The sequence below is a fragment of the Carassius carassius genome, chromosome 22 (assembly GCF_963082965.1).
Source record: "Carassius carassius chromosome 22, fCarCar2.1, whole genome shotgun sequence".
Lineage (NCBI taxonomy): Eukaryota > Metazoa > Chordata > Actinopteri > Cypriniformes > Cyprinidae > Carassius > Carassius carassius.
Window position 1 is genome coordinate 14,842,087 of NC_081776.1, and position 26,943 is coordinate 14,869,029.

The 26,943-nt window shown below is 37.8% G+C and overlaps 3 protein-coding genes across 4 annotated transcripts in view; 1 reads left to right on the forward strand and 2 right to left on the reverse strand.

The window, feature by feature from the left end:
• kmt2e (lysine (K)-specific methyltransferase 2E) overlaps nt 1–1,354 on the reverse strand; it is a 36,439-nt gene extending 35,085 nt beyond the window's left edge. The window contains exon 1 of the mRNA XM_059505405.1: nt 1,332–1,354. The gene's annotated coding sequence lies outside the window, so the exon portion shown is untranslated. The remainder of the gene's footprint in view (nt 1–1,331) is intronic.
• Nucleotides 169–1,937, forward strand: LOC132099034 (NADH dehydrogenase [ubiquinone] 1 beta subcomplex subunit 2, mitochondrial-like). Its single transcript, XM_059505413.1, has 4 exons — nt 169–569; nt 1,361–1,505; nt 1,600–1,695; nt 1,806–1,937. The coding sequence occupies exons 1-3, from the start codon at nt 484–486 to the stop codon at nt 1,672–1,674; spliced, it is 306 nt and encodes a 101-aa protein (XP_059361396.1). The 5' UTR covers nt 169–483; the 3' UTR covers nt 1,675–1,695; nt 1,806–1,937.
• Nucleotides 1,938–24,994, reverse strand: kdm7aa (lysine (K)-specific demethylase 7Aa). 2 transcript variants are annotated; one of them, XM_059505411.1, is made up of 18 exons: nt 24,859–24,994; nt 19,070–19,155; nt 18,835–18,952; nt 18,501–18,661; nt 13,431–13,572; nt 13,059–13,245; nt 12,722–12,884; nt 10,394–10,481; nt 10,168–10,274; nt 9,823–9,914; nt 9,656–9,742; nt 8,098–8,331; nt 7,329–7,444; nt 5,781–5,959; nt 5,557–5,639; nt 5,332–5,450; nt 4,926–5,239; nt 1,938–4,269 (listed from the first exon to the last, which is right to left on the reverse strand). In XM_059505411.1, exons 1-18 carry the CDS (start codon nt 24,954–24,956, stop codon nt 4,181–4,183), a joined length of 2,463 nt encoding a protein of 820 aa, XP_059361394.1. In that variant the 5' UTR covers nt 24,957–24,994; the 3' UTR covers nt 1,938–4,180. The 2 variants fall into 2 exon arrangements, with proteins under 2 accessions (XP_059361394.1, XP_059361395.1); XM_059505412.1 differs by having other exon boundaries at nt 24,818–24,938.
• Between the last annotated feature and the right edge of the window lie 1,949 nt (nt 24,995–26,943).

Consider the following 26,943-nt stretch of genomic DNA (forward strand, 5'->3'; position numbering starts at 1 on the left):
GGATCACCTTCATGACGCTGTCGGGGTGAAAAGTTATTTCCTTACAGAAGGAGGAATTGTTTTCCCAGTCTCTAGTTGGTGAATTACCAACGGATGATGGGGTCAGATCTTTGCTTTCCCATCAAATCAGTCTCTCCAAAAGTTGGGACTTCAGGAAGATGTTGATTTGTTTGAAGCATGTGGGGATCACTGTTAGTCTCAATTTTTTACTATGTTTTATTATGCTTGTCTATTTTATTTTTGTGTGGAAACAAAGCCTTCTCCGTGGTCAACGATCTTTTCTCAGTTGGTGTTTGGCGCCCTCTATCGGGAAGACAGTGAGTAGCATTACAACGTCTTCTATTAAGTGACCAATCACAGCGCTCGTTATTAGCAGGTCAAAGAAACAGCCGCTGGCCCGCTAAGGTGACATTTAGCTGTCTGAAACCCGCTGCTTATCCGACCCAGAACCATTTTATAAACAGTGGTGGCACAAATATAAGCATGTCTTCTCTCAGGAGGACGGCGGGTGTCCTCCAAACCGGCCTGCAGCTCTTCAGACGAGGACCTCAGCAGATTACCGTCAGAAAGTGAGTGTTTATGAGCAGGAAGCTAACAGGCTAAACGTGCTGCTTGAATACAGTAAAGTCTGTAGTTTGGTTCTTGGATAGTCTAAATGATAACTGACTTAAGAAACGCTTATTCAATTTAAACATACCAGCTTTATTAGTTAGGAACTGGTCTGGATATAACTAGAGTAGATAGAGCTTAGCCTTAAATAGAAGTGAGTATCCTGGTACAATGATGGTATCAAACTGGAATACATTGGCACTGAATGTTTTTATTTTCACATACAATGGTATTTGCATGATACTCCAAAGTATAAGGTCTTAAAATATGGCTGTTGGTATTACCATGGTACTTGTCAAAACACATGCTCGTGCAAAGGTAAAAAACGATGATATATATATATATATATATATATATATATATATATATATATATATATATATATATATATATATGAAGCTAATTATACATTCTGAAAGATAGGTCCTAATATAATGCATTAACTATTATTTAAAAGGCAATGTCTTATTTCTTTTTTTACATGTCCAATGCAAAAACATTTTTGGGGTTTAGAAAATGTAAAAAAAATGTATTTAAAAATGAATGTAGCACATTACAGAAAATATTGAACATAATTGGATTTATTGGCTATTTTATGCACTTTTTGTTTTACTTATAAATATCAATATAGATTTGTTCAGCTTATCAGTATCAGCATATATCATGGGTTGTCATATCATGTGTTTTCATTAGCACTGCTAACCATTACATTAAGCACTTACTGGTATTCTTTCTGTTGGCCGTGTTTTAGGGCGGGAGGCGGCGCTCATATCGAACCCCAATACAGACAGCCTCCTCAGCTCACCAGGAACCAGAAGTTTCAGGCAGAGCTGCTCAGCGGCGCCATGTGGTTCTGGATCCTGTGGCACACCTGGCACGACCCGGACGCCATACTGGTGAGTGGAAACCACATCAAAATAGATGAGCAATGGGATAAAATGTCACTTCATAATAAAGACTACCGGCCACTTAACTAAAATGTCTCTTTAGGGTCATTTCCCATGGCCGGACACTTCAGCATGGACAGATGAGGAGCTGGGAATCCCACCTGTTGATGAAGAGTAGATTCACCCCCAACAAACAAATGTACATATGTGTTTAACTCCTTTACATACAGGAGAAATTGCTAATTTCCTCAGTGCAGTTGACAACAGCATGCATGACTGATATTTTTCTTCTCTGCTTTGCATTTGCAGATGTGCACCGGATCACAAACCCCGCACATTTTCTGTAGAGAAAACTGAAAGTTCCTGTTATGTATATGGACTTATTCTCAAGTCTAATTGTTGTATTATAAAATAAAGAAATAAAAGCCATCAACGCTTAAATTTGTTAGCAGAACAGGGATTTATCACTTAACATTTGGTAAAGGGAAGGGGAGAACAGTGTGATCTACAAAACATTTCCCTCATTTTAATATACATTGCATTGGAGAAAATCCATCATGTCCAAATAGAACTCTAGGAAATGTTGAAGAGGTACAGAACACAGCTTTTCAAAACACATTGACATTAAGTCTATACCACAGTTGAAAATGGAAATGAATGCTAGAGATGAATAAATACTGTACAATTAATGTGTCGAAGCAAAGGAAACCTGTCTGAAAACCAGCTCGGGTTTACAATGGGTGCTCTTCTATAGTGAGGTTAGTCAGTGGAACAGAGGAACATGTTTTCCATTAAACATGCACATGAGCAAACCTCAAAACTGTAACAAAGCCTGAGTTTTAGCAGTTATTCAACTCAAGTCATCCAAAATAGTGCATTTGCTTTTCGAGCCGACAGACCTCTCACACAACAGCCGAAAATAGCGGATCAAAAGCTGTCGGTGCTGCTCCATGCGCAAAGTTTTTTCTATATACTGTACGGCGCAAAACGATTTTGTCCTGAATCTGGAATTTACATGCACCATACCAAAAAAATAATAATAATAATTGGGAATACATACATTTGTTGGCAATTTTGTGGAAACGGGTTTAAAACTTTGAGATTGTATGACAGTGCTGGTGATGAATTCAAAGATGTCACCTGTTCGATGTTCCCTGAGAAAACGTTTCATAGCCTCTCTAAGAAATTCACACACTAGCACCACTTTTTTTGTCACTCCCAATGAAATTCCTTTGTCCCGTTTCAACAGGTCATAAAGACAACATAAAGCAACATTATATATATATAGAGGTAAATTTAAGAGGAAAAAAATCAATCAAATTTTAAGTAGCATTAAACGTGTTAACTACAAAACCCATAAAGCTGAACCTAAACAAGATCTCATTCCTCTTGAATTGATGATATTCAAAATTATACTCCTATTTACAAAACTAGATCATACAGTGGAAACTCAATGCAATATCAATCCTTATATCTTTGAAATTAATAAATAAGATGTTCAGTCAACAATATTTTAAATCAAACAAAAGAACAAATTATGCAGAATGAGCTAAAGATCATTATCAATCACGTGACAAGCATATTTAGTCCTCGCAAACTGCATCACATACACAGTATTTCAGAGGCAGCGCTTCAGGGTGCAGTACCTCTCTGTGACCACTGGGTTGTGACAAAGGCTAATTAATGCGTGGCGACGTATTTTCCTCAATATTCCTAGAGTGAGAGTAATGTTTAACTAGCTTTCGTAATAAAAAAAAGCTAAATAAATCAGAAAGGCTGACAAAAATCCGATGCACCTGCAATACAAGGCTTGCAAGACTAGCAATGTAAATTTAATGTTTTGTTTACAACTCAAATCTATTTTCAACAGCAGAACTTAAACTTAAAAAACACCCCATAATATTCCTTTAAATCGCTTATGTCCACCCGATAATGAAAGTCGTGTAAACACTGTCAAATCTAAGAAAGTCACGTAGTTATGTCTTTGCCACTTTTTGATTTCTTTTGATAGCTGTACTGTTATGACCAATACTTCCCACTCTGAAAGGACTTCCTGTGTATCCTAAAAAAGTACCGCCCACTAAATCATCAATACATCACTCACTGCTGTACAGTTATTGCTTAAAAGGGGCAGAGGGGATAGGAGAAGGATTTATAAATGTTAAGCACCATTTCCAAAGCCCATACATCAGCCTGGGACAATCAAAGGAGAGAAATAGGCAGACTGATAATGACTTGAGGGGAATCAGAAGACCAATAGAAAATTGGTCCCAGTGTCGGGCTGTGGATATGATGTCCTTAGCCTGCACGCGCCTGGACACTCATGCTACAGATGTGATAAGAGGTAGGGTGGGGGAGAGAAAAGGCCTCAGCCCGTGATACACACTTGTGGCTCGTTTTCCTGGCTGTAGGAACACACACTGTCTCTGTGCTTCCTCTTGAATCCTTTGGCTGTTCATGTTGAAATGTTGTCCAAAGTAAAGCTTCCCTGCATGGATGGATATAACATGTTGTATTTTGCGTGAATTGTGAAAGACAAAAGTGAGCCATTAAACATACCCTGTCACCTAAACATGCACGGTGTGTAAGAGAACTGTGTGTGTGTGTGTGTGATAATAGTCCCAGCATATAAAGAAAAGCAGCTGTGTTGATTTATTACACGTCTCATTCTTTCCTCCGTCATGCTACAGGAATAAGCCTTTATGGCGGCTCATTTTCAATATCTTCCCAAGCCTCTGTTTAGTCGTCGCCTGTCCTTTCTTAGGGCGCTTTCCTGTAATAAAACCACAAAAACATAATATAAGTAAAAGATTTCAAGTCAAAAGAAGCCGTTTAGTGTGTTCTCTGAAGTATAACTGTCGCAAACATTACCGTATTTTCCGGACTATAAGTCACACTTTTTTTCATAGTTTGGCTGGTCCTGCGACTTATAGTCAGGTGCGACTTATTTATCAAAATTAATTTGACTTGAACCAAGAGAAATGAACTAAGAGACATGAACCAAGAGAAAACATTACCGTCTACAACCGCGAGAGGTAATAAATGCGAATTATAGTCCAGTGCGACTTATATGTTTTTTTCCTCATCATTTCTTTTTTTTTAATTTTATTTATTTAAAATGTGCAACATGCTTAAATGCATTCTTTGTATTTAAAATGATTTAAAAAAAAAAACCTTTATACCATCTTAAATAAAAGTTTTGACAAATTTAGTGACTCTTAATATGTACCTAATGGGGTGCAAAATGTCCAAATGTCCCTTCACATATTTTTTCAAGGCAAATTTTTTAAAATAAATATTATAATTAAAAAATGTAATAGCTTTAATTATTTTTGGCAAATTATTTGATTTGGCAAATAAAAGTTTTTCTTTTGATAAGAAATAACAATAGAAATATTTTCCTAAGTAATAAAAGTGGAGTCAGCTTACCTTTAGTGGCCTGGTTGCTGATGGGTGTGGGGTTGGGGGCGTGTCTTTTGGAGGGGTGAAGGGGAGGAGAAAGTGAGCTCTCTCTATATGAATATTCCTCTCCAAGGCTCCCATCCTCTCTCTCCGGGCTGCGGGGTGCCGAACAGGGTTCACTGCTGTCCCATGCGTCACTGCTGCTGTTACTGTTACCCTGACTGGACCACCAGTGCTGCTGTAAAATATCGCCCCCTGCTGATGCCTGCTGACACAGCAGCCCCGCCATCGACAGCATGCCCTGAATGGCATCAGCCGTACTCGGTGAGGTAGGACGTTCTCTGCGAACAAAGTCTTTAATTTTAGCACAAAAAAGACTTAAATTGAGCTTTTAAACTGTGCCTCGGTTGTGTAAAATGAAGGGCAGCTGTACCGTTTTAGCGTGTGATTATGGTGGCCGTGCTGCCGGCCGCTCAGATGCTCCACAAAACTCCCCGAGTCTCTCTTGCTTCCTCCATCCTCTTCCTCAGAACTCTCGGACTCGGAGCGTTTCTGTTTAACGAAAGGGTGATGTGAGAGGATTTAGATGGATTTAGATGATTAAAGCCATTTAACCAAATGTTCAGCTCCTGGGGAGCTTATTGGACATCATCAGCACCTCAGCCGAATCTTCTGCTTCTGACTCCGAGTCGCTGTCTGAAGACTCTACATGTGTCCTGAGTTCTGTCTGCACAGTTAGACCTGATAAAATAAGACGAGAGTCAAACAAATCTCCTTTTACATTATAATCAATCACTATTAACGGAAGAAAATGATGCTTCTGGCTTTAATATTCTGTAAATAAAAAAACTGGGTTGCGACATCCTCTACAGAATAACTCACCACGATTGACTGGCTGCTTGATAGTGCAGTGTACTCTTAATTCATCCTCCTGCATTTCTTTTTTCACTTTTTCTTGTGGGCACATCAGCAGGCTTTCAAATTTGATCCCCTGTTGATGATGCTGCAACATTTCCACTCCACTCTCTATGGCTGCCACATTACTGATAGATAACCTCTCCCTGTGAGGATGTTTAGAATACAAAAAAGCCTTCAAAAAAGATCCTTTTATTCCTTTAATGAATAGATCACAATAAACAGAACCAATATATAAAAAAAATACATCTTTATCACAATACATAACATATAAGCATACACTACCATTTATAAGTTTGGGGGTTGTAAGATTTTAATAATATTAGTATTTATTTATTTTTAAAGACATCTCTTCTTTTCACCAAGGTTCCACTTATTCAAACAAAAATACAGTAAAAACAGTAATATTATAAAACGGATAGTTCCTTAGTAGTAGTTATTTTCCTTGATTCTGATTGGTTGGAGCTGTTGTAAAATACTTTAAAACGTACACCTTTGTTTACTTCTGTGTTGCTCGGCAACCACTTTGTTGGAATCACAACTGTTTCTGAGGAACTACATTGTTTGGTGGAAGAATACTGTTTTTATTTAAAGCATTACACTTTATTTAGTCTGTAAAACCTTACTACTTATATGGAAAAAACATTTTATAAAAGCAATAATCCCCGTGAAGCTGTGGTTTACAGCGAATTTATAACAGCTGAGTAGATTTTTGATTCACGTCGTGCTTAACAACGCACTTTAGCTGTTATAAACGGGGCTTATTGCTTTATTATGAAATATTATTACAATTTAAAGTAGTTTTCTATTTTATTATATGTTAAAATGTAATTTGTTCTTGTCATAGCAATGTTTAATTTCCAGCATCATTACTCCAGTCTTCTGTGTCACGTGATCTTTCAGAAATCATATTAATATGCTGTTTTGCCGCTCAAGAAACATTTCTTATTATTCTAGTTGTGTTGCATAATATTTTTATGGAAATCAGGCTACATTTTCTACCAGACCAGAAATATATATATTTTGTAACAATGCAAAATATTTTACGGTCACTTTTGATCAGTTTAGTGTGTCCTAATGAATAAAAACATAAATTTTTATTTAAAAATATATCATGCCAAGAATTAAGAGGTAGAAGTGTACTAAACCCACATTTTAGTAGTCAATGATATAATAATAATATAGATGTCTTCAAGTAAAAAAAAAAACAATGGCATGGAACCATTTCTCAAAGTATTTTGCTTCAAACTCAATATTCAAGTAATAAAGAACAGATTTTTTTTTCTTATAATGTCTAATAATTTTATTTTACAAATAATGTTCAATTACTGTAACAACACAGTTTGGTTATTAACATTTTTAAGATTATTATTACAATAACTAGAATGATTACATTTGGTTTCTTAGTATCAGCTTTGAGAAGACTGACAGTTAGTGTCCAATAGATAGACAGACAATCTAATGTAAAAAAAAACAACAACAAAAAAACACGAGTGAAGCAACCAGGACGCTCACCGCATAATTTTGCCATCACATAGCACCAGGCGCAGGGCATTGTCATGACTACCCTCAACAGCTACTGCAGACACTTTCTTGAACTTGCCATTCACTTTGGAGCTGAAGGCTGGGTCCTGTAAATAGAGACGAGAGGTGTTTTTACTGGAAATTAATCATAATAATAATTGCACAATATTATCAAGGTGAAAATGTCATCTACAATCATTTAATAGCATTGCATTACAGTCATATGTGACCCTGGACCTCAAAACCAGTCATTAGGGTAAATATTTAAAACTGAGATTTATACATCATCTGAATAAAGAAGCTTTCCACTGATGTATGGTTTATTAGGGTCGGACAATTTTTGTCAGAGATACAACTATTTGAAAATCTGGAATCTGAGTGTGCCAAAAAAAAAAAATTAATATATTGAGAAAATCGCCTTTAAAATAGTCCAGATGAAGTTCTTAGCAATGCATATTACTAATCAAAAATGAAGTTTTGATAAATTTACAGTAGGACATTTACAAAATATATTCATGGAACATGATCTTTACTTAATATCCTAATGATTTTGGGCATAAAATAAAAGTCTATAATTTTGACCCATACAAAGTATTTTTGGCTATTGCTTAAAATATAACCCAGCAGCGATTTAAGTGCTCCAGGGTCACATATTATAATGAACAATATAAAGCCCAATGACGCTATGGAGAACAAACAAGCAATTTGAGCTGAATGCCACAGTGCATTATGAGGAAAAAGAAAAGAAAAAGGCATTCACCTCCTCAAGAGGACCGACCTCCAGCCTCTTTAATACCTCCAGCGTGTGAAGCTCCAAGACATCCAAGTTAGAGGGTAGTTTGCGGCTGTGATAATGATGATGATGGTGGTGTCGATGAAGATGGTCTCGTAGCTGCCGAGCGGCCCGCTGTGCCTGACATCCCTTCTCCAGTGATGAGCGTTTTAAAGGCCACTCAGCACCTCCCTGAGGTTTTCCAGCTTTATTCGATTCATCCTGTTTAAGAAAATACGGCAAATCAACTCAACTTCTAGCAATAAGGCAATCTACGGAGACATTGTTAGGCTTGCTGCGGTAGCCAGTCACATTAAGGCCTTTCGCACCGCTTTATTTCCAGAACTAAATGTACAGTACTAAAGTACTGGGATGATTTTGCGTGAACTATTTCCCAGTATCATTTAAAGGGTTGCATTCACACCAACTGTGTAGTAGGATGTGATGTAAACCGATCGACAAAGATGTAATTTGTGCACGACATTCAACAACATTAACAAAGAAGAAGAACAGGAGGATGAAGGACACTGTGATCAGAGCTGTGTTTTTGTTGTTGCGGGTTTCACAATAATGGACATGTAACATGGACATATCCGTAAAGTGATTGAAAGAACGGAAAGGAGGACTAAGAATCTCTAAGGTCAACTGGTAGTGCTACATTTGCTACAAGTGCCTGCACTTCAGCATCCGTCCATCAATCATTGTTCGTCATACTAAATAAGTTTACACAATGTTTACAGTATGTTTACACAGTGTTTTAAATCATGGCGGGTGAGGGTGTTTTCGTAAGCGTCTGGCCAATCAGTGTCTACTTACGTCATGGTTAGTACCAGTTGTGCCGGTTAGACCCTGCTCTGGAGTAGGAGCTAATTTGGTTCTCGAAAAAGGCAGTCCTGTACTAATAATCGCACCCAGTTCCGGCGGTGTGAAAACACCCAAAAAGTGTATAATTCCACAATCAGTCCTGGCACTATGAATACGTTTCCACGGTACGAAAGAACCTATTAAAGTACATCAAATAACACTAATCACATGAAGATAGTAAGGATAGGTGACTGACTGATGTCGAAGGATTTGGTGCACAACAGATCCTGAGCATAACTGACAAATATCTTGGGCCATTTGCATAAACTGCTTAGACTAGTCTTAAAAAGTCAGCCATCTAGTTTGTTTTCTTCTAGACTGGTCATAACCGTTTAAAGTCAGTTGCAAAAACTTAGATTGGCCCAATTTTAATAAAAAAACGGAGACTGATTATCTCTTGGCTAACTGCTAGTTAGTCAAACAAGTTCTTAAAACACAGTCTTAACGGTCTTAACATAGTCTGATTTGAAAACCGAGGAGCTGATGATAATGTGCATGTGTGTTCAGTGTGAAGCAGACTGACACACAGAGCGTCTGAACCGAACTGATTCTTTTGATGATTGATTCTGATTCTGATTCTAGTTCTCATAACATTGCAAAGTGAGCATCGAAATAAAAAGCAGCTGTGAATTATGGTCTTATCACCATTCAAAACCACTCAGCTTCTTCAGGCTTGTCTTACCTCCAGATAGCGGATCTCCTTGGTCAGAGCTTTAATGAGACGGCTTGGCCTGATATTGTCTGGAACCTCACTGTTGGGTTGAGTCAACTGCAGAGGAAACACAGAGGAAATGACCACAGGAGTTTTACTATAAAAATAATGACATAGAAAAGCAGACATTCTCTTACCTCCCTCCTCAGCCATGTCTTCAGTGATGAGATTAAAGCTTTCACCCCGTCCACTAGATAACCCTGAGGTTGACATTTATCCTCCCGCAGCTCTGAAACAAACATGGTTCACTCTGAATCTTTACTTGATCAAGATGCTACATCTGCAACTACATTTATGCAAGGAATTACATTTGCAGGTTCTCGGTTTGTTGGTTTATGATGACGTGACATGTAGATAAACACACATTTCATCATCTTTTAAAATAATAATCATATTATTAGCTTTTCATCAACTCCCAAACCATTCTCAAGTTTCCAGTTTGGGAAAATCCTGCCCTGCATGAGCAGTCCTGTCCCACTCACCCTTAAGGGTCTCCAGAAGGTTTTTGGCCACATACCAGCAGATGGCCTCAAAGTAGGGGAACTTAAAGAGATCTGGAGTCTTCAGTCTGCGTTCCATCTCATAACACCTGAAATGTGGACAGAGAGGTAGTTCAGTTTCAGCAGGAATACGTTTAGGGACCTGAACTTAACTATAGTGACAGGAACAATAAAGAGGAGCTTCATCAAAATTAATTCAGGGTTTTACCTGAGCTGCATGCCTATGTTTAAGTTATGTAAGAAGTTCCCACCAAACGCCATGGAGTCCTGAGAAGTGAGCACTGCATGGATCCAACCTGTAGAGGGCAACAGATCAACACTCAGGCCTCGAGAAAGATTATGTTATGCAGACCTGGTTCATTTTCTCTAGCACCACCAAAAACAATAGTTAATCATCATTCTGTATACGAGTCAGCTGTATATATCTATACATCTAGACTGGTTTTGTGCTCCAGGGTCACATTTTATCTTGATTAAACACTAGCAAGTTACACCATGTTAAAACACCCATTTCATTAATTAGCCTATCTTAGTTAAAAAAAAATGTAAGAATTAATATTTCATATATTAAACATTAAACAATTTAAATGTAATTTAATTCAGGAAGTAAAAAAATACTGATTTAAATAATATCATAAAATATATCAATCTTATTTAATAAAACTCAAAAGAAAACATTACGAATTACAATTTAGTATCTTTTAAATAATTTAACAATTTAAATATATTATTTAACATAATGTTGTAATATTTAAATATAATTTTTTATTTAATAACATTTCTACTAAATCTAATATAAATTAAAATGTTATACAGAAAAAAAGGGCACACAATTCTTACAATACAAAAATCACTTTAAGACTACCTCAAGTTATTCTCACAATTTTCATCCCTACAATGCTCTAAGCATCTTTGGAACAGCCCAAGCGGTTCTTGCTACTTCTTTTGGGAACAAGCACCTTCAAATTGTTACTAAAATGGCAAATTTTGAACAAAGCTTCACCAATGTCAGCCAGCTCGATAAATAAGCAGAACTGAAGTCGAAGTTCCATTAACTGGCTAAAACTCTCTCACACCGAACCAAGGCATATTACTCCAATCTGTATTATTCAGCCTTGATATTCACAGACATCAGCAAAATCCAGTGTACACACACAATTCATAATAGTAACTAGTGTGTATACACATCAGCAAAAGCCAAATATAGTCATCTCACACCCACACCTCACCGCCACTGACAGAAATATCACTTTTATCTCTCCGTCTAGCTGCTTGTGCATTGGCCACCGTATGCAGACATGTTGCTAAACAAGAGGGGGATTTCTGCTTCGTCATATGTGACGTTCTGCTCGAGGAGGGAAACCCACAAGCCCACTTTCACACGCCACAAATACACATGCTGTGATAATGAAATCCCTGCCGTGAGAAGAGTTACGTCTACTACCACCGCAGTGGTTTAAGACCATTTATAGCACTCTAAACACATGCTGAACTAACACAGCGCTTCTGACGGGTGACTAAAGGCATGCACAGACACTGTTCATTCTACATTCTTTCCATTCAGTGAGATGCACGCGAGTTGTTTTTATACTGTTTACCACGTTGCTCAGCACTCCCACTATAACAAGGGTCATCGGTGTTGGACGCAGATCCACATTTTCCTGGCAGAAGCTCTGGGAAACGGCCTGATATTATTTTCTCCATGCCGTACCATGTACGTTTTTTTCTACAAAAGTGCACATGCTATTTTGCAATGTGGGGTCAAACCATAAAACAAAAGAGCGTCCACAATAAATAAAGGAAAGGAAAAAAATATATATACATTTTTAAATCTAGTTAGTCAGTTTCTTGGCAATGTACTCCTTGTATTACTGTTGGTTTCATTAGCTTTTGAAAAATATTCATAGAATTTAAGAAAAGCTTCAAATTAATGACACTCAAAATGTCATGTGGTGTGACTCAAGTAAAACGTACTAACAGTTTTTCCTCATGCCTGTTCACGTTTATTATCATTTAAAAAATGTTTATAAATATAGGTTTCATAGTAAACAAAGTGATAAGCGTAACTTTCCAAATATAATGAATTATTAACTCCTAAATATCATTACTTTTTGGGGAGTCACACCTCATAACATTTTACAACCTGAACTGACCTTTCCTTGTCAAAAAGACTTACTGACCTTGGCACACAGCCATGAGGGACTCCATGATATCATTTATTGTTTCTACATGTTTGTTGTAAAAGATCATGACAAAAAAAAAAAACAAGGTTTTCTTTAAGAATTTCATTATTTTCTTCTTTGTGATATCATGACAGTTGTACCACCTTGACATTTCCAACATGAAATAAAATTGTAACGATTTTTAATAAAAAAAGTAATAAAAAAATAAAAAAAGTGTAGCTACATTTTAATTTGAATAGTTTATTTGATCATTTAAAAATGGATTTGAACTCCCATTATTTGTGAACCAATTGAAGGGTAGGGATAATCTTTTGATGTACAGCAAAAGTGATTCAGAAGTTCTGCGTTCTCACCAGTGGGGAGGAAGATGGTAGTGCCCTGCTTCACCACACATTTGTAACACTTGTCGACTTTATCCCCAAAGAATACTTCGCTCTGATTGGGTGATGAGCTCCAGGACTCGTATAGTGCAAGGTTAGCCTTAGTCGGCTTGATCAAGTAGAAAATTTTCTCTCCCTGCAAAAAAAACACAAAACAAAAACAGCCTTATCAGCACGTATCACTTACATAACTGTAATATCACAACCGGATTTCCACAAATTGCTTGCAGATGGCCATATACAAAAAAAAAAAAAAAAACCCAGTACACTTCATAAAACAGATTCACATAAAACAGGCCTTGGTTTTTACCCAGAGAACGTGATACCACACTGAAGTTCCTCCAAAATCGATGTGGAAGTCTGTGTAACTGTTTTTCATTCCCATGAGACAATACTTCTGCACAAATGGTTTGGGGAAGAACGAGTCATCAGGCCAGTAGTTCTCAACCCAGGACATCTTTCGCGCAATTTCAGGAACCTCCACCAAATTGGACATTCTAAAACAGTCCAGATAACCAAAATTATACTTATAAATAGAAGCATTTACATGTGTTAAACGCATAATGCAGCTACACTGATTTTAATGCTACGTGAGTGTCATCACTTCACAATTTGAACCAGTAAAATAAGTTGAAGTTATGTTGCATAGAATGGAAATTATGTGTATCCCGCACAGACATACTTTGTATCAGAGAACTCCAGGCTGATAAGATTCAACACTTTTGGTCGTTCAGGCTGGTAGTAATACTTCACAAACTCTCCAAGCTTGAGCTTGCTGTCTGCCTGCCTTGCTACATCAATCACATCAATGACTTTATTTGCACCTGGAAAAAAAAAAAAGTGGGATATTTTTTAATTGGGTGCGTGTTTACAGGACAGTTTTTCTCATATATAAATTCTCTTATGTCGGTTTCACAAACACAAAGTCTGTAATAAGGCTTTTAAGAGAGACCGCTGCAGGGCCATAAATCACACATGACAACTGAGGACCGGAAACACACACACACACACACACACACACACACACACACACACACACACACGCACACACACACGCACACACACACGCACACACACACGCACACACGCACACACACGCACACACGCACACACGCACACACACAGACACACAGACACCCACACACACACAGACACACAGACACACAGACACACAGCTGGCCAGCGTCTGATGACAGGGAACAGCTGGAGGAACAGTCCCACAAATATAATTGTGAAAGTCTTTTATTTATCTATTATCTATATATTTTATCATTATAAGTGAATGGGTCAGTGTTTTTAGTATTCTTTATATATTTTTATAGTAAGTTTTATTAATTTTATGTGCTTTGGTTGTTTTAATTAGTTCATTTTTCAAGTGTTCCTGTGGCTCAGTGGTAGATCATTCATTAAATTAATTTTTATTATAGCTTTAATATATTTTTATTTCAGGTTTAGTACTTCAAATTCAAAGGCAACATTTCGAATTTTGATAGAAGTTTTAATCCAATTGTTTTAGCTTATTTTGGCTTCACTTCAATTACAGAAAATCAGCTCCAACATGACAAAGAACCATAAAACTAACACCGAAATAGACCATACAACTATATTTAAAGCCTTCGATAACAGACAGAAATTAACCCAGTCCCAGTCCCCATTAACTTTCATTATATGGAAAAGAGCAGCTTGAACACTCTGCTAAACCTCTTCTTTTACGCTGCACAGAATATTCGGAATGACATCATGGTGAGTAAATGGCAGGATTTTCATTTTGGGGTAAGGATACCTTTGACTTCCTTTTAAAATTGTTCTGATGAATAACGTTACATACAGTTACAGTCTGACCACACACACAACAACATTATTCTCTTAATTTGGCCATAGATGGAAGAATGAGTGTTTCTCATAATGTGTGTATCTCTTCTTAGGAAAAAAAGGTGTAGGGAGAAATGGAAGAAACGACAGACAGAGAAGGTTAGTGGACTTTTGTCTGTGCCCAACTGGCTGAGTAACATGAACTGTTGAGTGACCCGCTCCCCCCTCTCTCCTTCTCTCTCACACACACACACACACACACACACATATCTCTTCCCCTCGACACCTGTTACTATTAAAACACTTCCAGCTTAAAGATCATCGGCGTGCGAAAGAGGCAGCCACGTAACATGAGCGTTGAGATAAAACAGCCCTATTGGGAACCTGAGCTCAGACTGGATGTACTGTACAAAAGCGTTGTAACTAGAGATTTTTAGAGTTTTAGGCCTAATGTAGAGGAAAATGACAGCTCCACAGCTGTAAAGAAGTTGAGTCCAAACCCATTCACTTCCAGCAAGGACGGATAACCATCCTCACAATGCCACTTAGTAACCTACTGCTTTCCAGTCCAATGTGTTTAAACTTATTCGATTTGTAATAAAATTAATTTTATAAAATTTAAACGACTTGTTGGCTTCAATAAGATGATATTAAAACCAAACCGAAGTTCAAATAAAAGGGCATTTCTTCAGGCACTTGGGTTCCAGTATCAAAATTTATTTATTTATTTTTCAAATGCATTTTTATGCACAGAATGTATTTTATCCTTCACTCAGGCTATGAAAATCATAAAATGATTTCAAAATCATGATATAAATAGTGACAAACATCAATATTTATTGTGTGAAAAGGATTTAATCTATTAAGATGTTGTATTTGTTTATCAAGAAGACAAAAGTGTGAGTGTTTGTGTGTATGTAAATATATATATATATATATATATATATATATACACACACACACACACACACACACATACATATATATTAGGGGTGTAACGGTACGCAAAAATCACGGTTTGGTACGTACCTTGGTTTTAAAGTCACGGTTCGATTCATTTTCGGTACAGTAAGGGAAAGAAATGCAAACATTAAACTGCAGGTTGTTTATTACTATAAATTTTTTTTAACAATTTGTTTACACTTTTAAATACTTTTTAATAAAATATATATAAAATAAAAAAAGAATAAGAAATAAAATACTGCTGCAAAGTTCTCCACCAAATAAAAGACTCTCAGTCTCAAACCAATATCATATAATAAAATATAATGAAAAATATAAATAAATAACTATGATTACAGTGCAGCATTACCAATCCCAGCTTGTAGGCCTGCTCATATTTAAAAATATATATATAACTTTTCCAAAGTGTAAAGTGCAGCATCAACAGTTTCAGTTTTTAGACCTGCTCAGATTTCGTTATTGCGTAGGACCGATCGGAATTAAGAGCAAAGGTCTGTTTAAATGCCGACAGGAGCTGCGTTTGAATTACAATCGTTTTTTTCCTAGTTGTAGTGATGTTCACACTCGCGTGATGCCTTTTGAAAACCTCAGGCCGGTGACACACTGGAATATTGCACCTGTCAAACACCGTCAATACTGTTGACGGTGTCCTTTATCAGTAGGCTTTATATTTATGCTCAACATGAAGTATAGATATTGTTGTAGTGAAGACAAGATCCTGGTCTGTCGGCGCCTCGGCGGTCTCCCTCTATGTCGCCTACATTAGCATCAGCGCGTCAGGCACCATTCTGGTGTGTAAAGACACAGAAAACGCGAAGCAGGTGTCACGCAACTGACACACAGCAGAAACGCCACACTCACGCCACGCAGCCAGTGTGTCACCGGCCTTAGAATCAGCTGCAGGGCAGGATTTGCGCTGAACGCGGAGACTTCCGCCACTTAATATGTTCATATGGAAACACGAAAATGTATATGTTCCGCAAACAAAATATTGCATTCGGTCATTCGGTACACACGAGCACCGTACCGAAAGCCCTGTACCGAGACGGTCCGGTACGAATACACGTACCGTTACACCCCTAATATATATTATATATATATACACAGTCGTGGCCAAAAGTTGAGAATTACATAAATATTAGTTTTCAAAAAGTTTGCTGCTAAACTGCTTTTAGATCTTTGTTTCAGTTGTTTCTGTGATGTACTGAAATATAATTACAAGCACTTCATACGTTTCAAAGCCTTTTATCGACAATTACATGACATTTATGCAAAGAGTCAGTATTTGCAGTGTTGGCCCTTCTTTTTCAGGACCTCTGCAATTTGACTGGGCATGCTCTCAATCAACTTCTGGGCCAAATCCTGACTGATAGCAACCCATTCTTTCATAATCACTTCTTGGAGTTTGTCAGAATTAGTGGGTTTTTGTTTGTCCACCCGCCTCTTGAGGATTGACCACAAGTTCTCAATGGGATTAAGATCTGGGGAGTTTCCAGGCCATGGACCCAAAATTTCAACATTCTGGTCCCCGAGCCACTTAGTTATCACTTTTGCCTAATGGCACGGTGCTCCTTCGTGCTGGAAAATGCACTGTTCTTCACCAAACTGTTGTTGGATTGTTGGAAGAAGTTGCTGTTGGAGGGTGTTTTGTACCATTCTTTATTCATGGCTGTGTTTTTGGGCAGAATTGTGAGTGAGCCCACTCCCTTGGATGAGAAGCAACCCCACACATGAATGGTGTCAGGATGCTTTACTGTTGGCATGACACAGGACTTATGGTAGCGCTCACCTTTTCTTCTCCGGACAAGCCTTTTTCCAGATGCCCCAAACAATCGGAAAGTGGCTTCATCAGAGAATATGACTTTGCCCCAGTCCTCAGCAGTCCATTCACTATACTTCCTGCAGAAGATCAATCTGTCCCTGATGTTTTTTTTGGAGAGAAGTGGCTTTTTTGCTGCCCTTATTGACACCAGGCCATCTTCCAAAAGTCTTCGTCTCACTGTGCGTGCAGATGCGCTCACACCTGCCTGCTGCCATTCCTGAGCAAGCTCTGCACTGGTGGCACTCCGATCCCGCAGCTGAATCCTCTTTAGGAGACGATCCTGACGCTTCCTGGACTTTCTTGGACGCCCTGAAGCCTTCTTTACAAGAATTGAACCTCTTTCCTTGAAGTTCTTGATGATCCTATAAATTGTTGATTTAGGTGCAATCTTAGTAGCCACAATATCCTTGCCTGTGAAGCCATTTTTATGCAACGCAATGATGGCTGCACGCGTTTCTTTGCAGGTCACCATTGTTAACAATGGAAGAACAATGATTTCAAGCATCACCCTCCTTTTAACATGTCAAGTCTGCCATTCTAACCCAATCAGCCTGACATAATGATCTCTAGCCTTGTGCTCGTCAACATTCTCACCTGAGTTAACAAGACGATTACTGAAATGATCTCAGCAGGTCCTTTAATGACAGCAATGAAATGCAGTGGAAAGGTTTTTTTGGGATTAAGTTAATTTTCATGGCAAAGAAGGACTATGTAATTCATCTGATCACTCTTCATAACATTCTGGAGTATATGCAAATTGCTATTATAAAAACTTAAGCAGCAACTTTTCCAATTTCCAATATTTATGTAATTCTCAAAACTTTTGGCCACGACTGTGTGTATATATATATATATATATATATATATATATATATATATATATATATATATATATGATAATTTTCCAGGTAATAAATAATCCTAGGATTCTGGGATGAATAGACAGTTTAAAACAACAGCACTTATTTGAAATATATATGTGTGTATATAAATAAATGCATGTATATATTGCACAAATTTCATGTGGGTTAGGTTATGAGTCCAAATGTGTTATTGATCTAATTGTGTCTCTTCTGCTCTAGTGCCCCACTTGCCAGACACGCTCCCGGGCTGTTATCTGATAACAGATGCAGAGAACACACACTGAGCTCTTACCCACGTAATGCTCCACATCGCTGACAGAGAATGAGGGAGGGGGCAGTTTAAGCCCTAGTCCATCCAGGTCTTGGACCACAATGGGGTAATGGAAGCCCTCCCTTTCTAGGTAGCATTGTGTCACCTGGCTCCCATGCATCGGCACCAGAATCTCATCGCCACTTTGAAACAGCCAAGACACACAAATCAACAGCAAGTCTTAATCAGGTACGTGCAGATTCCAAAGCCTTAACTAGATCTTACTAATGATTGTGATTATATCATAAAATCCCATTCCAAGTCAAAGTAGTAAAGTTCAATGTCTACTTAAGACTTTATCCAGATGTGCTTGTACCTGGCAAAGCTCCTGGTCTGGAGTTCCTGCACAAACACAGCAGTTCCTGCCTGCACGGGGCGTGTGCCATCATTTGGCTCTGTGTAGTCATGTCTGTGCCAGTTGTTACGCTTTTTCACTGCGAAAGAGAAGGAAACATTTATAAGACTGATCCTAGAACACAACCACAACAACAACAAAAAAAGAATTAAAAAAATAAAATAATTGGGAAACAAGTGTAGATGCACAAACGTACTCATGGAGGGTCCATGGATGGGCTCACAGTTGGGACAGTGATAAACATCGATATCAGCAGCATGGTGCTCCACTACCTGAACACAACTGAAAAAAGGCAAGCACAGTTAGCACCAAATAAATATAATTCTGCCACAACCATGTGAATGTTAAATTGAGCCTCTTCAGTGGCGCACAAAAACACTTAGCCCCTATTTCAAATTCTGCACTTGCAGCCTTGTAGCCTTCTCTCATATATGTCTGTTAGGTCTACAAAAGCATAGAATATCCCATTTATCAATTTATGATTCAGAAAAGCGCAAATGTGCAGAAACTATGCACTCTTGATACACTCTTTTGCTTTTTTACATGTCAGTCAACTACTACCCAAAAGTCTGCGTGGTATCGCATCACAAATATTCTCGCCCTGACCCACATGTTGCCCTTAAGGCCCTCACTGAATCCTCAATCTGGAGATAAAATGCTGTAGTCCACAGAGCCTACGAAGGGGACTGAAATAGCTGAAAGCAGTAATAGTTGAAGTTTGTTTTCACGTTCTTCACTTTTTGTTCAAGATACCCAAGCAGCAATTTACTGTTAGTGAACATCCTGATGTCGTCTGTACAGCTGGAAGCCTTGTTTAGATGTAAATATGTGTATGTGTATGTGTGTATAAATAAACACACAACAAAAACTTCATCGATGAGAAAACAGCGGTTAAGAAAGCATTTGATAGGTATAATGTGAATATGCTTGCACCAGCAGCAATCTGCAAATGTCCTGAAACTAACTTTTTTTTTGGTATGATTTTGTTTGAAATGACATCATGCCAGTTTGTTCTGATTTCGCTTGCGGTATTTGCTAATAATACAGAAGCTTTACATAAACACTACATGGTCTGGAGAATACGGGATGTTGCTGCAATCATGTATCACAAGAGCGGTTCAACTCTTCCAGTTCCAGTTAAAGTCCTATTTGAGTTTTATTGATGCTGCCGTAAATGCTTTGGCTCTCTCTTCCTTTCTCGCCATCAGAATAGAGTTAGCATCAAGAGCGGACACTGTGCTATATAGGGCTGTTAAAATCAGCAGGGAAGGTGATTCCTCTTAAAGAGAAAACAGCCTTTGAACACAGGCAGATGATTTAATGTGCTACTGTCTCTCCTATTATTGCAGGAAACAGCGAGAAAAAACAAGTAGAACCAGGAAGCAGAAAGTTGCTGGAATCCCAGACGAGGCCTAGCTGGTGCTAACTGTTTGTTGGCTTAATCTCCTTTATAATCAATGGCTAATGCCAACAACACTTTCCAGCTTCTGTTGGCAAGAAGTTTTACAGTGTCATTTTACATCCATATGGTCCATTATTGGTATCAGTTATCCCATTCTTAGACATTTTTTAACTGCAACCCAAAGTAGTTTTTTCAGAAACCGAAATGCTTTTAAAATGTATTATGACAAAGATTAATCCACTGCATGCATGGATACTTAAAAAAAAATCTTCAAAGAATGTTTTTACCATATTATCTGATACATGCAGGTGTCTGTAGATCATCATTAGAAAAGACCATCTGTCAGACACTATGACAGATGACAACCTTTACCAAGGTCGATATTGTCAGTTAAATTTACTAACATCATTAATGTTTAGATAGTGCTCAAAGGGTCAACTTGATTAACTTAGGATTCCACAAATTTGATTGGCTGATTGAATAATGTTTTTTAGTTTCTGTCAAGTTCACTTTTTATGTGGAAAAAAGACAAATTCGCAAGCTCTTTTAAACATCGCAGGATTAGTTTTAGCCAAAAGTGTGTAATTTAAATAAATTCATGCTAATAACCCTTATTTTTACATTTAGACTGCCTTTGCCATTATATAAGTCTTGATATATTTGAAATAATCTTTAAAAATATTAATTTAATAATGTTTAATGTAATATTTAGCAAATCTCATAATGAATATCCTTATTTCATTCCGTGCATTATGATTAAAATCATTAACATGTTAGTGGTATAAGCTCAAATTTGATTAATCAGTACATGTCTGTTTATTATGATTGCAAAGTCCAAAGATTCTAGCGAGACTGCAGTGTGGATCCATACAACTGTGGTCTGAAAACCTTAACAACTCAAAGCCTGTAGCCATCATCGGATGTTTGTCTTTCATCCCTGTGATTCACTTGGAATAAAATCTGTCGCCAAATGGGATGGCTTGAAGCAGTGCTGTGACTCCAGCTCACGCTGCGATAAAGTCACCTGGGTATCACAGCCAGACATGCGATGACACACGAGCAGATGGGGGAGGAAAGGTTTAAGGATGAATGACTCTACACCCACTGACTCTCCTCCTCCACTTCAATCCTATGTGAACCAGACAATGAGAGAGAGAACAGAGTGCTCAGATCCTGTCCCGCAGTTGATGAATGAACTGAAGTTCTCAGCAGTTTGGACAACAAAGACCAACACAATTCAATCTGCTCGGGTAAAATATAAAAGCTGTACTTGTTCCATATAACCAATCGGGCTCCCACAATGCACTATGCACATCATCGATACACAGAGCCCATAATGCTTCAAAGTCATGTTGGAACAATAGCATTTATGAGATCAGCACATGTGAATAGCCCAACAATGTCATAATAACCAGCTAAAAGCTCTTTGAGCACCAACTTTACAAATTTGCTTAGTAAAAAAATTTAATAAAATAAAAGCTCTGGTGATAAACTTTTTTCACTATCACCCAAAAGTCACATTTTCATTTTGATTGTACAAAGTATTTAGTACACCTAAAAGGATTGAAGTGGTAAAGAAAATTTAGCTTTTTTTCCATTAAAGATTACTTCTCCGCTTTTCCAATAACCCCGTTTCGTTCACATTATGTCTGGCTCATTAAACAATCTTCATTTTATTTCACTAGTTTTGTCATGGAGTTTAACCATCCCTCCTTTTTGATGTACAAATAGCTCCTTTTATCTCCCGGTCCTGGTTTCATAACACCATGTGAACCAGGTCAGTGTGCCACACGCCAGGAGTTGAGTCAGTCTTCTGTCACCTGAGTTACTGATTAACCCACCAGAGAACCAAAGGCACAGAAAGCAAGAGAGTGTGTAGAAAGAAACCTTCGGATTACTTTTTTCTAGATAACCAAAAAAAAAAATAATCCCTTTATTTTGTGTAACCAACTGTGCAGGGGTGCGTTTCACAAAAGCAACTTATGGTTACACAATGGCCGGGGTCACTAGAGCAAAAAATAAAAAATAAACAAAGGGAGAGGTTCCAGCCACATGTATGCTCACAAGCTTGAGTGTTCGGAATAAGTACAGTATACGAAAATCAGACTGCAAGTGTACAGTACACAATACATTGCTGATGGCAACATTTTTATATCACATGCATTGAAGCGCCCACATTACTACCCTGGACAGTGCCAATAGTATAAATCAAACACATACTACCATATAGCCTAAAAGGTGACAATTTATAATAAAGTGTTTTAATTAATTATATGTTTAAATAAAATAAGTTATTGTCTGTATACTTTTGTAACAACCATGGCAGTTCCATTGGATTGACCCAATACAGAGCAGACGGGGTCAACAAACCATGCCCTGATAAGTCAACACTAATCTTCAGGGCGTCTCAGGTCTGAAAACGACTCACACTAGGCTTTTGTTGTGACTCAGAAGCACATTTAGGATTTAATAAGACATAATGAGTTGAAGACCAAAACATCCTCACAAACCGAGGGACCAGAAGAAGAGTATTTTAACATCGCCTTTACTTGCCCTGAAGTTTTCATGCTCCTGTCAAGAGTGCACACATTCAAGTCTGATACATTTTTAAGACTGATATGCAAACAGCAAGAAAGAGTCAAGTTTAGGCCAGTGTCAAGCCATTCATTGTATAGTGCATAAGGATTTTTCAATTATGAGCCATTCAGAGCCAAACAAGTCTGGATTTGGGAGAGTAAGGCTAGATGGGATGTACATCTGCTGACCCCATTGTGACCCTAAGATCCTCCCCCTACAAATCCCATATTTTTAGCCCAGTTCTGGTACAACCCATGATCCAAGTAACGTTTGTTCATCATAACATTAATGACATTGTAGATTGGTTGAATTTTCATTTGAACTTCAAGATGAGTTTACTGTTAAGACGGTTTCGAGAACAAAGCTCAGCCGGACCAATGGCGAGAAGCCAAGCCTAAATAAACCAATGCATTCTTAAGGGTTCCAATTGAAACACAGGGTTAAGTGACCTCTTTGACGACATTCAGGTCCCCAGAATGTGTTTACATTCAGTCTGAAAAGGACAAAAGATTGCCTCAACCTGAGCTCTTTCCAGTGTATTCACCTTGCAGCTCCGTCGATCAGCAGATCTGTGGCTACCTAAACCCTGAAAGAGCTAGGGTCTGGTTACACAAATCGCTACCTCCTATAACTCTCCAGATGAAATGGCTTCTAAAGAGAACTAACCATAACATCACATGCCCTCAGGGTTAGATTAACCATGTGTTTTAAAGTGATTGATTCACATGTTCAGACACTCACCTCACGTGCATTCAGACAGACATCCGCATTCTGCCATGCTTTCTGGTGTCCAAATGCTACCCAAAAAGTTTCACATCTCTGATTTTGGGAAAAGTGTGTCTCATCAATCCGGAGCGAAGTGACACACAGAGCATGTGGTAACAGTTTTGTGCGTCACTGTCACTGCAAAATCACAGCTGTTCCCTTCACTTCTTCTTCTGGCTTGCAAAGGCACCAGTCTTTGTCTCGCACTCTCACAGAGTTTGGGGAATCTGGCAGCTCCACAAAGTTACGCAAGACTTGATTCTCAACACCCGCACAAACCACTCACTGTGTACTGGCGATTACTTTGCAAGACAGGAAGGGAAGCTCAAGCCCTGGCTCATTTACAGACAAGATTCTGTCCTGAAGCTTAAAGGCAGCTACTTTTGACAATATGCCAAAAAATGCTGGTGTGCCAAGATGGATATGGTTTGGTTTGTGTATCTACATATCAGAAAAAGCCCTGTTCTGCCAAGCACTAGGAATGCTCATATTGCACAACTAGTCTTGCCAAATACAACAATGTGACACAAGAGAACAGTAAGGCACGATCAGACATAATTATCATACAGTACATGCATACCTGTCAAAACAATTAAGTCAAATATGTTTATTACAGATTAGCCTTACACCTCTGCATGCAAAATAAGATCATATTTGCACACATACACATAAAGATATGTCTCATTTTATTGTAGTTCAATAAGCTATGGCTAGCTTGATTAATATTTGTAAGGAAACTCACTGAGCCGAGGTAACCCTCAAAGCAAAATATTAAAACTTTTAAATCCTAAAATGGATAATTTAACTGTTATTCCTGAGTTAAATAAAGCGAGAAACATCCGTTTTCTCCAAGTGCAGCAAAGCATGTCTAGCTCAGACAGACGATTTAAATGTCTAGTTTCATAACACAAATACAGATGAGCCATGTGGCTTCTGGCAGCTCACTTCTAAAGGAAAGCAGAATAATCTAATACTTGAGGGTAAGATTGTGGGAGACATTTTGTCTTAAAAATTCCCAATATACATTTATCATAAAAAAACCTAGACAGAAATCGTTCAATAACGCTCAAATCACATTCAGGGCGAGCAGGATCTCACGCCGTCATATTTAAATACCCCCATCGCGCGTCACCAGCACTTTCACATGACACCCCAGATTTACACCCAAAATACCCTCGTGGCAAGGCGGTCTGTACATACCAGCCGTTCCACGTCTGTTAAGGAGGCCCTAATTTCCATACCTGCCGTGGAACCAGTCTTTACAAATGTCGCATTCGATCATAAACCGGTTAAAATCATAGGGCTGCCGGCAGACACAGTAGAGCTGGGCAGCCGCCATCTTCCTAATGTCCCTAAACAACGCTGAGCACTGTTAGGGGCGGGATTTACGTCAGCGGGAACTCCCGAAGGGAAATAGGGGCGTGGTTAACATATACGGAAATTGCCGAAGGAAAATCCGACCAGTGCCGACATCAGCGCCTGCCACTGCAGACATGAACATGGGCTCAATCTCGAACACTTGGGGGTTTCGATGAATGCAGATATTAGGCGTACTTCTTTCAATCCAATCCATACACTTAACTGCTGTTAAAAACTTTATCAGGGTTTTTATTTTTCTAATCCGAAAACAACACTGACCTTCCAACATGATGATCAAATGACAAACAGAGCATCGCTTGAAGCGAGACAATAAAAGTAAAGCAGGTGTATAATATAAAGTATAAATGAGATTTTATTACTACTAAGGAATCACAAACTTTGGCAATTTACTCTTTGTACGCCATATATTAATATTTCAATATCAAAAGAAATGCTCCACGCTTTATTTATAAATATATATAATAAAACAGAACAGAAGATATTTACACCAATCATCTGTATATTAATTCAGAATCAGCGTGCTGCACGTGTACTACGTGATCAGCGGCGTTCTGTGACATGCGCAGATCGTGGACTGGGGGAGGGGCCACACACACACACACACACACACACACACACACACACACACACACACACACACACACACAGCCTGCTATAACTGGGCAAATATTCTTCGAATATTCTAACTTTTTGTCTTGTGTTTTATTGTCATGACTGTACAAATAAAACAGGAAAATATTAAACATTAACATACATATTATTAGGCTTATTACATTTAATATAATGTAAAAATAGTAATAATACGGACATTAATAATAAATTAAATATTAAATATAAGTAAACAAATAATTAGAAATATATTATGAAGACGTACACAGATATTGATATAAATGCATGCAATATAATGTTTCCATAACGATGATGAAAATATAAATTAACAACATAAAAAAGTAATGCTTAATAAAATATACAATTAAATATCACAAGAAAAAATGAACACAAATTGGCCATAATACTGGAAGGTCTCAATGAAAATGGGGGGAAATAAGATGTCAGCAGTTTTAATGGTTTCAATAATAATTTGGCGAGGAGGGGTGCATATTAACTTCACTATTTAATTTAATTACTGCTATTTAATGGACATAGTGGCAGCGAATGATTCATTTCGTATACGTGTGCGCCTCCTAGCGTTGGACAGATGCATGTGACGATGAATTAATACATTACAATGACTTTAGAGTAACACAAATAAATCAATAATGCATGCATAAGGTATATGTCTAATTCATTGTTTAAAAGTAAATAAATCATATGAATAATAATAATAATACGAATTATAAATAAATATGATTCTAACATTTCTGGTTAAATAGCAATTATTGTATCTGCACACTGTGATAATATTGTCAATTATTGTTTTTGTTATTATTATTATTTCAATCCCAACAATATTAGTAGGCTAATCATGATTGTAGCTTTGGTAGTACTAGAAATAGTGCATAACTGTTTTTCACTAGAGTCTCTGTATGTTGATATTTAACAATTTTAGGTTATGAACATAAGTTTTGGGAATATTAGTTGCTGGAGCATCTTACCTGGATTTGCATTGGCAATTTGCTATTTATTTGAAATGAGCAATTACACAAATCTCACTGAAGAGCCCTTGATGGTTCATCCTAGAATTGCTTGATGTTCTTTGCCACTTTGAGTATATCAAACACTAGATCTGAGTAAAGCTCATAGTGATGCTTGTTGGTCAGGGAAAACAACAAGACAGCATTTTAACATACAACAGATTCAGAGGACGAGGAGGCCCGGGATGACACAGATGCTCAAAGCAGAAGACCTCGTCCAGACTCCACTGATCACCACGATTCTGAGTGTAACATCACCATCACCATTCAGTATAGAGACACTGAGGATATCAGCGAATACCTGCATACATG

Coding starts and splice junctions, on each gene's coding strand:
- LOC132099034 (XM_059505413.1), top strand. CDS start 484: ATGTCTTCTCTCAGGAGGACGGCGGGTGTCCTCCAAACCGGCCTGCAG. Junction 570..1,360: donor CAGCAGATTACCGTCAGAAA/GTGAGTGTTTAT, acceptor GCCGTGTTTTAG/GGCGGGAGGCGGCGCTCATA. Junction 1,506..1,599: donor ACGACCCGGACGCCATACTG/GTGAGTGGAAAC, acceptor ATGTCTCTTTAG/GGTCATTTCCCATGGCCGGA.
- kdm7aa (XM_059505411.1), bottom strand. CDS start 24,956: ATGGCGGCTGCCCAGCTCTACTGTGTCTGCCGGCAGCCCTATGATTTT. Junction 9,743..9,822: donor AGACATGGCTGAGGAGGGAG/GTAAGAGAATGT, acceptor TTTCCTCTGCAG/TTGACTCAACCCAACAGTGA. Junction 7,445..8,097: donor AGGTCGGTCCTCTTGAGGAG/GTGAATGCCTTT, acceptor CTCTATTTACAG/GACCCAGCCTTCAGCTCCAA.